This window comes from Falco punctatus (assembly GCF_963210335.1).
Source record: "Falco punctatus genome assembly, chromosome: 2".
In the NCBI taxonomy this organism is placed as follows: domain Eukaryota; kingdom Metazoa; phylum Chordata; class Aves; order Falconiformes; family Falconidae; genus Falco; species Falco punctatus.
The window spans coordinates 22,063,385-22,078,993 of NC_137581.1; the positions used below are offsets into that span (position 1 = coordinate 22,063,385).

Genomic DNA, 15,609 nt, shown 5'->3' on the forward strand with positions numbered 1-15,609 from the left:
TTGTTGTTTTTCCTTTCAGTCTCTTGATTCTCAAACTTCATTACATTTCTTCGAAAGAAGAACCAGAGATTCAAGCACTGCAACTTCTCCCCAAGCATGACCTGGCAGAGGGGACTCGTGGATCCCTCTGTAGCTGCTAGAACACGCCAAGTATTCCTGAGGTTTATTCACAAGTTCCACCTGTCACCTTCCATGCAGCATAATGCTGCTTAAAGACTTACAGCATCAGTCATGGCCCTGCTGGACAAAGAGCAAGTACTGTAACCCAGGCAGCGTCTGTGACCACGGCTTTGTAACTGGCCGGAGGAGACCTATTTTTCTTCCTCAGATGCTCCCTGTTGGCCGAGTCCACTCCCCCAGCACAGCCACAGGCTTCAGTTCAACTTGGTTTTTAGTTTGGACTCAAGTGCATTACCTGAATTCACATAAGGGAGTTGTTAAAGAGCTATGCAGCGGGCAGAGAGATGACAACTAACATGGACTCTGTGTAAGGAAAATGTAAACCCGTCGTTCTTACAGACCAGGAATTAAAAATTAGAGCATGCAAATAATCTCAAACGCAATTCACACTAATGTTGGGGGTTCAGCAAAACTCTGAATACTCAAATACCCCAACCAACCTAGGGCTGTGGAAGAAACGCTTGACTGGCTGAGTGACCAAATGCACCCCCATCCTCCCTTTGGACTTTGGAGACGTAACAGTGAGGAATCACCCTCCTACAGAACAGCAGAAGTAGCAGCTACAGGCTTCTGCTGGTTTTTCTCTTCCGATCCACAAAGGGGAAATGTTATTTTTGGTTATCTAGCATTGGATTGCAGGAATGTTTTACTATGAGGTCAGAGTAGGAGGTCTTTTTAATTTAAAAGGCAAACAGGCACTACTGATAATGAAGCTACAGTATAATCAAAGGAAATCTCTGGGGCATTTCACAAAGAAGTGTCTGAGGCATATAAACAGTAAAACAAAAATCAGCATTTTCTTTGCAGAGTCAGCATCAACACACACTGCTCTTTAATTACTCAGGATCCAACTGAAATAAAGAGGCATCCAAATCCATGCTCCTTTCACATTCTTCTGTAAATACTCGGCAAGCTGTCAACAAAAATCCAGACCATGGCTAGAAGACCAAAGGGTCACCAGGCACAAACCACAGGGAAATGAAGACAGAAGCATGGCCTGTGCCACTCACAGGCTGAGAGGCACAAGAAGCTACCCATCAGAGGTGACACCTGCACCAAGACAGCCAGGCTTTAGGGAGCACCAAGTCCTTGCTGAGGGTTCAGCAATAGCCAGCTTTCCAGGGAAGCTCGAGGCCTTATGCCCTGCCACGGTGTAACATCTCTAGACCTTGTTAATGCAGCAGCTCCCCTTCAGCTGCTTCCCAACCACATGTCACAGCAACAGAAGGGAAACTCCCTTTCCCTAGATAGGAGGCAATTATTTAAGGAACTTCCCTTCTTTGTGAGTTATATTTGACATTATCCAGCCAAATGCTTGCCCATTAAGCATCAAATGTATCTGGATGTGTGGCCCTGCAAGACTGGCCTGGAGCGTGCTTAAAGCAGCTATGTGGTGGCAAGCTCTCCGGGCCAGCAACACACAGTACCCAGCGCAGCGCACTGACAGCTGCAGGCTGTTTATCCTGCCTGGATGTGAAAAGGTTAAGTGCCACACAACTTCAGCAGCGACTCCTCGAATGTCCTTTGTGGTGACAGATGGCTAAAGGAGCTCCCACCTTTGCCAGTCGGTTGGAGAACCTGACAGCGCTTCCCACCCCACCCCACTTCCTTCAGCTCATTTATCGCATCGACCCACAAACAGCTGAGCTGATCCAACCGAGGAGACAGGGTATGGGGATGGAGATGGGCTCATGCGACCACGGCTGGTAGGGAACAGTCAAGGAAACTCTGAAGCCAGCCCTGCAACCACACCAACAAACCCCCACAGACACAGGACCCTTGCCAATGCCCTGGAGCAACACTATTGTTACAGCTTGTGATTTGGCCTGGTGGCATGCTACTTCACCAAAGCAACAGCTTTCCTTCCCCATTACATCTCAGGGGTTTGAACGTAGGACCCCAGCATGTCAGGTGCAGGCACGTCTACCCGTGTTGGCACATCACCTTGTGCCAGTGACAGAACCACCCTGCAACAGCGGGCAGGGGTCAAGGCACACCACAGGCTTCAGCCAGCCCCCCATGTGCAGCACCCGCACTGCACGTAGAGTTCTAGAACCAAATTCTCCACTTGAAGCCCACAAAATCCTCTTCCTCATGTTGATCCTTGAAGTTGTACAGCTAAAAGCAGGACCAAGCTTTTCCTTCTGGTGACAAGCAAGGACAATTTACATTTGGACAATTTACATTTCCTTTTGTCATTAACGATGTCCTAAGGTAGAAAGACCAAACAGATCCCTCCTTTGCCTCTTAAAATCACTTGGACAAGCTGTTCTAGCCTACATTTTTGAGGCTGTTATTCCTAAACTTACTTCCAAGACTACTTCTTTGAACAGAAATATATTGGGTTTGCATGGCAAGATTTTGGTGGTGGGAGGGGGGGCCTACAGGGGTGGCTTCTGTGAGAAGCTGCTAGAAGCTTCCCCTACGTCCAACAGAGCCAATGCCAGCTGGCTCTGAGACAGAAGGGGAGTGACAGAGCCATTTTGGTGGGCACCTGGCATCCAGCCAGGGTCAGCCCACCGCAAGGCAACAGTACTGCCAAGCACCTTTTAAAAAAATACCTAAAAAAAGCAGACACTAAACATCGCATACCTCTCTGAAAAGCAACAACCCCAAGACAATAACAAGATCTCTCTCTGCTTAGAGTGTCCTCAATTTCTAAGCACTGCAAACATTAAGCATGTAGCACATGTTTATGCATTTCATTACCAGGGCAGGGGGTATGTGGGAGTGTCACTGTCAGCTGTCCCTAAGCCAACTAAACACAAATTTTGAAGCTGCCCAGTTTTGCCTTCAGCCTTTCCGAAATGTGGGAATTGACTCAATTTAAATGTCTGAGGAGCAGAAAAGGCTAAGTGTGGCTTGCTGCTTTTCAGCTATCCTCCTTTTGGTATCAGTGCTGTTTACTTCTTGTCCCTAAGTGCCTCACTTTGCACTTACTCTAGTGGGTGCTTGGTCATATCCTCTATAGATAAGGTGACAATACAGTTGCAATTATAAACATTCTTTGCCTACTCACTCATTTTTTTCAGAAGTAGTCACCTTGGAAACTGAAGTTTTCCATGCTTGGTCTCTATGTAAAGGTGGGGGTTTTGTTTATTTGTCTGTGTTTGGTTTTGGTGGCTTTTTTTTTTTTAATCCGAACTTTTTGGTTTTAAAAAAGCCTACTTAGATACTTTAACTAAAGTTAAAACGACTGCTGTGTTCAAAAACTCTAAACTTTTCCTATCAGTTTTTTCCTTCCTTTTCTTTAGAGAATAAAAAGCTGAAGAACAGCTCAAGGCAACGAGGAAAACTGATGAACTTTGAAAGCCTCTGGATACAACTGAGCGCAAAGCCCAGGACATTTGGTTAATCTGCAGAAAACCAAATTGCTTTTCTTTAAGCTTTTAAGTAGTTTGTAATTGTCCACTAAATACTTCACATGTAGTACAAGGTCTGTTTTCTTGTCCTTGCTACCCGTAACTTAACTCTTTGCCACGAATCAGAGGCGTGAACACAGGCTGTCCTGCCTCCCTGCCAGAGGGGTTAGCCAGTGGAGGAGCGGAGGCCAACTGCTGAAGCCATTAGGCTGGAATAGTTGTTATGGAGCAGTTCTCCTGCTGTGCAGCCTGGAGGGAAGATTTCTTCTTCTCTCCCCCCTGGAGTTCCCCAGTGCCCAACCCAGTAACTCAGGATTAGGCATCAGAGAGATTGGCCCCTTAATCAGTTTTAACTCTTGTCTTGTTATGTTCTCTTTTTTCTAATCTTTCCTTTCAATTTACAGCTTCATTTTGGCCTTTATGCTGATACTGTACCTCTGTCAACTTTGACTTTACTCGTAGATTTGATCACAGCTCTAAATCCTTCTCCAGGTCACCAGGTTTTAACCCTATTTGTGCACTGGATACCCCTCAAGATTATGTGATAAGCACATTCACGATGCGAAATAAACAATTGCACTAGAGAAAGGGCATGTCAGCTCCCACTGGTTTGCCCTAGCAGCTGGGCACTTGGGTCCAAAACCAACTTGGAGAGTTTTTTGATTTAAACTAAGCTGTGCAATGGTTTAAATCCCTCTTCATCCCTCTGGCTGGCTTCTGAAACCCTCTCTGCCCTCTGCTCCTTCCCAATTCTGCCCTACAGCCTGCCCACTGCTCAACCTGGAGCAGAATCAAACCTAATAACTTCAACTGCCGCACACACAGGGGTTAGAAATGCCGGAAATTAACAGTACATATTAAAATGAGGAAATAAAGTCATGATTCCTTACTGATATAGGACAGGAGGGAGGGAGAAAGAGACAAGAGTAAAATAAAACAAAATTACGCATTTTCCACCTACTGTACATGAATGTTTACCATATGGAATCAAAGAATTAAAAAAAACCCCATTGATATAATTTTATGTGCTTTTTGCTAGTAAAAGGAGTCTAATATCTTTTTACTAGAAGAGCTGCAAGGAAAAAATCGTAAATATGCCAGTCACTTTGTTGTGTACACTGGTGGAGAAATCTCGCCTTTGCTTCCCAGAAACGGTGTCAAGAACATCTGGAAAAATTGATAAAAAGACTCTGAAACCTCAAAACCCAAAATACACCTCTCCCCTTTTCAACCGCATTTTACGCTCAGCTGCACTGGATGGGCCACGTTCACATCACAGTCATGCGTATCCTGAGTAAATACACTGAAGTCAACACATTCATGAAACAAGAATTTGGCTCCAAACACCCAATGTCATTTAACCAGTTGAAAACACAAGTCTGAGTTTGTTTCAAGTAAGATTCATTGTACCTGCTGATGTGAAGGGGCCGTACCGGCACGGTCTCCCTATTCAAGCAGACGTAATTTGAAATGCATCAATAAAGAGACAAAGTGCTTTGAAATATAATGAGCCCAAGCCTCATTCCTCTTGATCTTAATGAAAAAGCTTGCCTCTTCCTCAGGAACCATGAGATCAGGTCCTCAGCTCATTCATGGGTTTGTTAAAAGTTAAGTCTTTTTTATCATTTCTGCTGCTGCCGGCACGAGGCTAAGAGCTCTGCTGCTCTCAGCGCCGAGCACAGCCACAAGCCTGAGTCAGGATTCCTACATTCTCTTCTTGCTCTTCCCCAGGGACCTGTGGAGTGGGCAAGTCTCCACGGGCACCTGTGTCAGCTCACTGATCGCCCATCGGGTCACGCAGCTATTGAAATGAGATAGGCATCTGCCCTCACCCACCAAATAAAACCGAGGCTAAGATAAATAAGACAGCTTGCTCTCAGGGTGAGAGCTGGTCATGCCCATTTCACTAAAGCAACAGAGTTAGATTTGGTGAGAAGCACTTAAATGAAAGAGAATCTCCACCAGCCTGTCTCCTTGTGGAAGGCAGACAGCGGAGAGACTGTGGGGAACTGCTGTTTTAGATACACTGAAAAACAGTATTTGTTTTGTGAAGTGGAGATCAAAGAAAGAGGTGGCTAGCTATCGTCAGTGGGTGCCTGAAAGCAGAAGTAGTAAAAAGGCATACTGAAAAATGCTGTGCAAAAGCATACCGCAGTGCTTTCTTCTTGCTCGCAACTATACCTTGCTAGTTCTGTACTCACTTCCCTTCACCTTTGTTGAAGACAAGACATTCCAGATTTCTGAATAATTCAAAGAAATTCTTCCCAGTACTCAGTGATTGGCAGCTACTTCTCTGCAACACCCCAGACGGACCCTTCAGCTCCTTGTAAAGTACTTAAATCATGAAAGCTACATTGTTCCTCAATATCAAACAGTTGTCTAATCCTGGCCACCAACTGATTAAAAACAGAACAGAAAAACAACCAAAAAGCTACTTTCAAAAGGGACCTCTCTAGCAATTCCAAGACAGAGAAACCCTCTGAAACAGGAAATGTACTGTCGCAAGGAGAGTGCTGCACAGCTTTGCTTGCTCTCTGTTAGTTGGCCAGTGGAGCAATGAAGTGACATGGGTTTCCAAAGTAAAGTTTGCTTTGGTCCCTAATCAGGCTTCACTCCACCTGAACTCCTGCTGACTTCAATGAGAGGTTAGATGGAGTGAAAAGCAAACGAGGACTTCAAGATCTGACCCTCTATGAGCCAAGATTTCGTTGTAAACTTAAAGACACAAAAATCTCTACAGCTGAACTCAATGCCGCTTTTGAACACAAACCTGAAGAATACCTGTTTGTTTTCTCTGTGTAAATCTCACATGTTAACATGATTAGGTCTGCTGGGCAGGTGTCTCCACATGTCCATGTTTGCTTTGGCACACGAGCTGCCCCTCTCACCTCTCCAAATTCATGTAAATTTAGTGTTAAATCCTGCCTTTTGTTACATGAGAGTGCCAGGGAGCCTCTCTCCCGTCCTGCACCAAGGCTTCCTCACATTACGGCTGGGCTGGAGTCCAGCCCAGCACTGCTGGGTGCCAGGCTGGGGAGGGCAAGTGTCAGCACTCATCTTCCACAAGCAGGCAGGCACAGCATGGGATTCATCACCAGTCCTTTACTGCACACTCTCTCCTCTGCTTCCCAAACTATTTCTGGAGTTGCCGGTTTTCCAGATACTCGTTTCCCCTGACAAAATCTGCTCCTGGAATCATCTGATCCTGTGATCATCCCAGCTTCCAAGGAAAGTAAGTTTTTAGCTGTCCAGATGAGAGAGAGAGAAATGAGAACATGGCCCTTTACAGCTCAAAACAATACACTTGATATAACGTCCACACATTACACTAATGTTATCTGCAAGGTTTTGGGGACCCAGGTGTAGTGCTTAGGGTGCTGACACTCTTCCCTGTGCAGGTTAGACACTCCCTGATCTACCATTTGCCTTGCTGTTTGCTCCCTGCGCAAAAATTTGCACCTGCTTTTTGAGATAGATACAAGAAAATACAATTTTAGAGACCATTCAAAGGGGCTAAGATTCTGAAGAGCAGAATAAGAACTAGTGTTTTTATTAGCTTGGAAAAATGTGTCTAACAAGAACAGTTGGCAGGGTGAAGACCCTCTGAGACAGGGTGTGCGTATTTAGGTATCACGCGGCACACGCAGATCTCCCAGCGCTCCTTCCCCAAGTGCTACCCTGGTCACATTTTACAGAAATTCAGCTGAGCCACAGTAAATTGTTGGCATCCTGTTGTGCAAGCACATACGCACTCACTGCTTTCTGGGCTTTGTGAATTGCTTTTTGTTTAGCAAATAAATCCTAAACATTCAGATCTTGCACCTCATTTTTTTGCTTAAGGTCTAGGCAATGATAAAAGAAAATAGCTCCTTAAATCCTTCTCTTATCTGTAATTGGGTGTGATTTTGTGTTGTTTGTTTGTGAAAAACACTGAACAAAAATAGCGTCCGCTATGTGGGCCAGGAAAATAGACCCTGATGACAGCCAGCTTATCTTCCACAGCTGCCTGCACAAACCAACACCTAATGGGTATGTTTTCAAGAACGCTTCCAACCAAGAGCTAACACTGTTACTTGGAGGTGACAGATGGACCTGTGCAGTTTTAATGCATCTCTCCACTTCCCGCTAGAAGTGAGGAAACTGGTTACTTTCCCTTCCTGCATAGTGTCACACTGCCAGAAATATCCCAAGAGCAATGGGGTTGCGGGCAGGAGGGGAGAGCGGCGCGTGCATCTCAGCACTTGTTTCCACTGGCTTCAAGGAAATCTTTAAAAAATAAAGAACATGAACCAGAGAGGCTGTGACTGCAGAAAGTTCCCACTCAGCTTCTTTCCCACCCTCACCCTTCCCTTTGGACAAGCACAGGATTTCTAGCAGGTGTGAAAGAGCCAGGAGACAAACAAAGGAGATAAAAAGACAGAACAACTCTGAAGAGCACTCAGGAGGCCACATCACAAGCACAGCACATCAGCTCCTAGCAGGCAGAGGCACTCTACCATTATCTAGTTCACAGATGGACCACCCAGAAAATCTGGGAGCAATTAGGAAGGAGAACAAACAAATGCATGGAAAGAAGGGGGGAGGGAGAATGGGAAGGAGGGCCAGAAGGGATTCCTTACATCATCTCCATGCAAGCGTTTCGAGAATGAAGTGAAGCTGTATGGAGGAGGAATGCAGATGAAAGCGTTTGCAGTGAGAATGTAATAAAATGAAAGGCTACGAAAACATGTAGTATATGAATTAATTACAACACGTCCATTAAATTTACAGAAAGTCAGGACAGTGTATAAACACAGAAGAAATGCATCCAGTTCTTGGAAATACGTACAGGCACATATAAACAGATCAAATACTAACTGTCTCTCACACTATTAACAGTATGTCAAGCCACCTTGCAACCCAGGGACTCATCAGGCAAAAAGCTGACTCGCTCTCCTCTCTGGCTATTGATAACCGGCACTAAATACTGGCAGGAAAACACAAATGTTACACACCAGCACCAATGTAACTTCACATCCTATGCAATGATAGGAACCACAGCAACACCCAAGGGGCTCATACTACCAGTGCCACGTGCCTGGGAACAACCAGTTTTCTGCCGGCTTGGATTCCACTTGCATGGCATTTGATCAGTCTGTCAGTCACCACCTCACAACACCAAGTTACACCTTTCTTGCCTGGGAGGCTCATCTGATTTTGGTACCAAGCACTTTGGCTCCAATTGACTTCAAAGTTAGCCCTCTTAAAGGTTCATTTTGAATTAAACACCTGATTTTAGGCATCTTTGTTGGTTTTAATTGTGGCACAGAAAGTTGCCTTTGTTGACCAATGCTGCAAACGTTGCTTTTTCTTTTTAAATTATTTGATGTGTAGTTTGCAACTTTTGCAAGTGAGCACAATTTATAAATCATGTTTTGTAGGATCCAAAAGTCACAGCAGAAAAATTACTCGAAATGAAAACTGAACATATGAAGTGTTTTGAAGTGATCTTAATCAATAACACTGTTTACTTTGCCTTGGCCTCTGAGAAATGAACTCTGGTCACTAAGGACATCTTATAAACTCATTGAAGTTCATACAAGCATTTTTAAAAGCTTTTCAGTTTACTACAGTCTTGGTAAACTCACTCCCTGATCATTTTCCCTAAAAATAGTGCTTATTAACTCACAAGTTCTGTTGAAAAAAATCTACTAACCGCTCGTCTTAGCAGCAGCTACAATATGGCAATTAGTTTACCTTAGAATAGACATCAAAGGTTCAAAGGATGACCCTGCCCCAGAAGAACAAAATCTTTTAAAAGCCCCATTCCACTCAGTTTGCTAGTTTATAAGGTTTGCTAAAATCCAGTTTAATGATCATGTAGTTTCTTAGCAAGTCATGTGGTACCATATTGTGTAAGGAACAGAAGAGTTGGTTCTAAAACCTTTTTGAACTTGGGGAGCTTTTCCGACCAGCTGATGCAGAACCACATTCTGAGTTGGTAAATGAAACTGTTGGATGCAAAAGCCTCACTATGATTTTCTTTAGCTTCTTTCAGAAGAGACAAAAGTTCCCACACAACACATACTCTCCCCTTACAATGAAAGATTCAATAATAGCAATATATTCAAGTCCATATGGTGTGGATATAATGGAAAGGCACAACAAGAAACTGAGAACCCTGGAAGCAGGAAGCTACAGTGGAAAAAAAAGCAAAAAAATAAAATAATCCTTCAAGTGAGACTGTTGTAGGGTTGTAGGGTACACTGGATCAGCCAGTTCTCCTCTTAGCTACAGTCTTCACATCTTGAGTTACAGACAGTTCCCTCCCCTGAGGGGTGTGTGTGTATGTGAGGGAATATCAGATTTTTTTTTTTTCATACAAAGTTCTTTCAAAACCAGTCCGGCTCAGTGGCCAGGTAACAGCACTACATGTTACCAGGCAGAAGACAGAGCCTCGCAGCAGTTACGCAAGAGAAATGAAACTGGAAGGGCTGATTTTGGTAGGGGCAACGGACGCATATGAAGAGGAACAACAATAAATTAACAATACAGACAAGAAGTCTTGTTACCCTGTCTAGAATCAGATTTGAACAGTGGATGAGACATAGGGATGGGAGAGGACAAGAAGAGCCTGTTTTAAATATTAGCATAGGCTTGCCTCACCTCTTTCCATTACTGTCACGAAGCATGGCTTTTCCCAGCTCTCTCGTCTTCGTCTCCAACTCCTGAACTTGCTCCAGCAAAGTTTTATGGTAGGTATGCTTGGCCCTGTACCACAAGACAAAAAGGAAAACAAAACAAAAAGTGCCCTGTGAACATTTGTTTTGCTACAAAATCCCAATTTCACCTCTCAGATGAGAAATGCAGGGCCTTCCATCGAAAGATTTGGGAAATAAGGCACAGTGTATGTATCCAGTCAGTTCAGGTTCACAATACCTGGGAAATATTACATTAATATACAAATTAAGACATGAGAAATCAGAAGGACTTCAAATTGTGCAGAGCTTGGCCGCTTCAACACAACACTCCAAATGGAACCGAGCAGCAAAGCCCCAGGACCACGGAGACCTGACCTGCTGCCGTGGGACCGTGCGGGACCCGGGTGTTCACACAAAAGAGCTGGGATTCACTGAATATTCATGGCAGGAAAACATGATTCTACTCTGTCTTTTGAGCTACATGTAGTGCTGCTCTGAGAACCTGAGGAGAGTCTCAGATAATAATTGCCATTCAAGCCCCTTTATTTTCATTTATCAGTCTCACATGACTTGGAAAGGCACCTCTCGCCCCACTGAGCTTTCAAAGTGGCAGTAACAGGAGTGGCTATGTCCTCTTTTCTCGGCTGGGGGATTCAAACAGCAATCCATGTACCACTTGTGCAACGAAAATTTGGAGAGCAATGTCCCCCATGAAGAGACCTGGGCCTTTTTTTTCCCCAGTTGCGCCTACTGCTCCTGTGCTCTTCAGCGTAAGTTACATTGATATAAGGACATGATCTAGTCCCCTCTGCATGGCATGTACAAGCAATAATACAAAACACGGGGAACTTCCTCCAACAGGCAGGTTTTGATTAGCTGCTTCTTTCTGTGTAACTTAAAGAAGTCCTGTAAGGTAATGTTGATTTGCACCTGACTACACAATAAGCCTGAAAACAAGATGGCGCCAAATTGGTTGAGACATCACCTCCTTCATGGCATGATGAGAGGGCTGGAGCAGCTCTCCTGTGAAGACAGGCTGAGAGAGTTGGGGTGGTTCAGCCTGGAGAAGAGAAGGCTCCAGGGACACCTTAGAGCAGCCTTCCAGCACCTAAAGGAGCCTACAGGAAAGCTGGGGAGGGACTTTTTGCAAGTGCATGTAGTGACAGGACAAGGGGGAGTGACTTTAAACTGAAAGAGGGCAGATTTAGGTTAGACATTAGGAAGAAATTCTTTCCTGTGAGGGCGGTGAGGCCCTGGCACAGGTTGCCCAGAGCAGCTGTGGCTGCCCCATCCCTGGCAGTGCTCAAGGCCAGGCTGGATGGGGCTGTGAGCAGCCTGGTCTGGTGGGAGGTGTCCCTGCCCGTGGCAGGGGGGTGGGACTAGGTGATCTGGAAGGTCCCTTCCAACCCAAACCATTCTATGATTAAAGTAATAGTCTTCAACTCTAGAGGTGGCAAAAATTTCTTTACAAATTTTGTAAAAGTCTTATATGCAGATAATCTTTAACCAAAGATGTAAAACAATGTAAAATTCCCTCTAGCAGAAAAATAATAGCTGCTGTATAGGTAATTAAAATATAATGAAGATGCATTTATTTTTAAAAAGCATGATTCTTACTACTTCTTCCATGGGGAATAACAAAGACCACAAAATCTTTGCTGGTACTATTTTAGATGACAGTGTCTTCATATTAATACTAGGTTATCCAAGTCCTGTGGTCTTTGTATTGCTGATTAGGCCCCCAATGTCTCAAAATGAGAAAGTAAATTAAAACTACTTTTCAAAACACATCTGCATGTAAGAGGAAAAAAATAGAACAACAAAAGATAAATCACGGCAAAATCTGGAGGTAAAGAATATCAGGATGTACTCAGAAGAGCACCCTATTAAAACAAACCACCAGAGGTGTGTGTTTTGCAAGGGAACACCAATGTACTGTGATGGAAGAGATCAGCAGCAAGGATGTTTTTACAGTGCATGTTTCAAAAACTGAAGTTACAAATAGCTGCACAGAAATTAATTAGATTCAAGTTCCGATAACTACTTAGGCTAATGATTAGACTGGTCTCCTCTTTGAGGAAGGGAAACTATAGTGATTAAAATGAGAAAGCTTTGAGCTATTAATTCTTATAATCTTTACAGTTGGCTTCACTATCACACACCTTCATTTCAGTAAACATTTCATTTGAGTTACACTGAAATGTTGACCTTGAACTCATCTCTTACCTTTAAAAAGAGGCTATACCTACTATTGCAAACTTGAAGACTGAGCATATTTGGAACTTTTAAAATAATTTCCAACCAGTTTTCCCCACAGACAAGAACACAGAAATCTACAAGTTATTCAGTCTCTCATAAGGTTCCATGTTTATCTTGCCGCATACTGTAAGATATAAGAGATTTTTGTCTTTTCCCTTAGAGCCAATACTGAATTCAAAATTTTACAGAATGGAGCCTAAGCAAAGTCCAGTTGGTGTAGCACAGCACAAAGAGCCATTGCACAGCTATTTCACAATATGGAAAAAATACTGCTGTCCTAAAGTTGAGGGTACTGAAGTATTTTTTAAGTAGTGTGAAATGATGAAATAAATGGGCTCTGCCTCTGGTGTGGTGGGTATTCATAAAGCAACAATAAACCCACAGGTAATTGTCATGCACTGAGTCATCCCTTCAACTTGAAAGCAAGAGCATCCATGAAAGACTCAGTAATTAAGTATTTATAAAAAGGACCTGAGCTAACCTATCCACACGTTTCTCCAAAAGCAAATACTAAAATATGGTATTACAATTGCCTCAGAGCTTGGGATTGCTCCTATCAAAGTCAACTGCAAATATTCCATGGACTGCTGGCAGCAGGACTGGATACTTCATGACTTTTTCACAACAGTGCATTAATAACTTCTGATATGCAAAAATACAGGTAGAAGACTTGGCTTTTACCTGGTACTTCACAAGTTGCCCTAGATGCACAATCAGTCCTCAATAAATGATGAGATCTTGTGTTCAATGTTATGTTCAGCTGAAAACTGATGCACTACCTGAAGACAAACTTGCCTTTCCCCTCACACACTGGGATATAAAGATCATGGACCATAAGAAGAGGCAAAATGTTATCTTTGTATTTTGGGTGGCCCTTCCCCTTCCAAGCCAGGGAAGTGCACAGCTTCACTCCACTGCCTCAGGAGAATATTTAGGGGGGTTTGGGAGGCCAGAATCTGCCAGGGAGAAGCATGGTCACACTCATAAACTTTTCTGAAACACGATGACACCTTTACTCTGGCTCATTATCCTCAACGCCATTTTAGGAGTCTTATGCTCCAGGGACCACAAGCATGTGCAAGGACAGGAAGAGCTCCTCATACCTTCTCTCTTCTTTACACTGTGGAGATGGCGTGTACAACATGTTTCTTCCATCACAGTAAAAAAAAAAAAATACATGAAGATTTTGGTAACGATTGGAAGGCTCAGAAAATTTTTCACTGTAACACCGAGACATCAATTATTAATAAACCTTTGCCCTCTTGCCTAATTTTGCTGTAATACACTCTTGTGTTTTTACGACTCCCACACTGATTTGTGGCTCAGCTATTTTGAGACTTCCTAGCACCAGTGACATGTATTCAAGTGACACATGCCAACTGTGAGGAAGCACTCACCTTACAAAGCTCTGTTCATTTCAATGGTAGCACAACTGGGACTTCTATCAGGAAAAAACCAAATCCAAACCAAGCCACTGCATTCAGGGTAGTGGACTGAAGTTAACAATGTGGTATTGCAGCCAAGTATTAATAATAAGCTTCCTTCCCTTAAAAAAACGTTTTCCACATTTCCTTGATTCACTTAAAAGGGGAGGAAAAAAAAGTAAATAAAACCCCTGGAGCTGCAGAAAACACAGAAGATAAAAGGTGTGTTGGTAACTGTTGCCTGTGTAATGAAGGCAACATGTAAAACTAGCTCTTGCTTCCAGCGTTACAAGTTTTGATAGGGGATGCAGAACAGCAGTTTAGAAACAAAGATTTGTATGGGTTTCAAATACACTTTCCTAACCCTTTTAACCTTCTTCCAGACAAAAACCTCTGTACTATATTTATTTTGTACTGAAATTACTCATGTACCTTCTGGGTCACACGGATGCTCTTTCTGTGCATAACTTCATGTCCAAAAGAAACTGAAAGGGATAAATTCCATGACTCTGAGAAGTCCGAGCTGCTGGAATTTTACGGCCAAAACCAGATTCTGTTGAATTACAGACAGCAATGTGGTGTAACCACTGCTGTGGAAATGTGCTGGCTGATTTCCAGAGGCCTTAGGCTCAAGTTTTGAATGGCAAGGCTCTTGGAAAGGAAACAGACCTTTACTCCTTCCATACGGCAGTGCTGATAGTTGTGTCATTTCATTTATCCTAGTTAAAATGTTAATGGTGTTAATTTTTCAGTGACGGGTTAAAGGAAAAAAAAGTAGCCCTGCCCAGAAAACAGATTTTTTGCTTAATGTTGATAGGAGCCTCCTGTTTAAAATCTGTTGGGAAAATACCTAGTATGTCTATATATATACGTGTTTGTCTTGAGAACTTCACAATCTCTGTACATTCTTGGTCTGAACCACTGAAAGGATTGTGTTGCTGAGGTTTCTGTAAGAAATACTGAAGAACAGGCTGAGTCAGTAACAGAATTTTAAACGAGTGACAGCTGAGGATGAGCCTACCTTGGTCTGGTCTTGTATTACAGTTCTTGAGACATTTTCGCCAAGAAGCAATAAGAACAGAGAACAACTTCGGGACGTTCAACTATCATGAAAACATTTCAACAACTCAAGAGTAATCTTGGACACCTAAATATGTATTTGATCCCTGATGCTACAAACAGTTCAGCTCCTATTTAGCTTTAATCACAAAAGTAGTTCCAATGACTTCTAAGCAGGTAATTTTAACTAATGCCTGACACAGGGGCAGGGCCTGTTATGCTAAGTGAATTCGAAGTTTTTGGTTTTCAGAGCTTTAAAAAGCAGGTCATAGACAAAGCTAAGTATCTAAATTTAAACATTTTGGCCCCAACTTTAGAATTTTAAAATAATTTTCACTTGGAGAAGTTTAGTGAGTGTAACAAAAATCCCTCTAGTGTGCTAGACTATTAAATCATTTTTTGGCCTGAACAGGAAATTTACATTATGATACCTAGTTTTAGTAGTGTAGCTCATGAAAATTAAGCTGAAGAAGAAAACAGGAAAACATTTAAGAAGTGCTTACTGATTGGTAGATTTGCCTACTACTAGTTTAATTTAGCTGTGCTATCAATGCCATAGGGAAAAAAAAAAAGACTGTCAGATATATGCATATAACCTGATTTATTCTTTAACGCTAATTTTGAAATGTGCCTGTGTTTGGGAAA

The 15,609-nt window shown here is 43.0% G+C and overlaps 1 protein-coding gene across 6 annotated transcripts in view; it reads right to left on the reverse strand.

The window, feature by feature from the left end:
* The window catches only part of ATP8A2 (ATPase phospholipid transporting 8A2), a 357,046-nt gene that overhangs the window by 21,205 nt on the left and 320,232 nt on the right, over positions 1-15,609 (reverse strand). For all 6 annotated transcript variants that reach the window (XM_080376382.1, XM_080376381.1, XM_080376380.1 and 3 more), the window contains one exon: positions 10,188-10,292. In XM_080376382.1, coding sequence (XP_080232508.1) covers positions 10,188-10,292 — 105 coding nt within the window. The remainder of the gene's footprint in view (positions 1-10,187; positions 10,293-15,609) is intronic.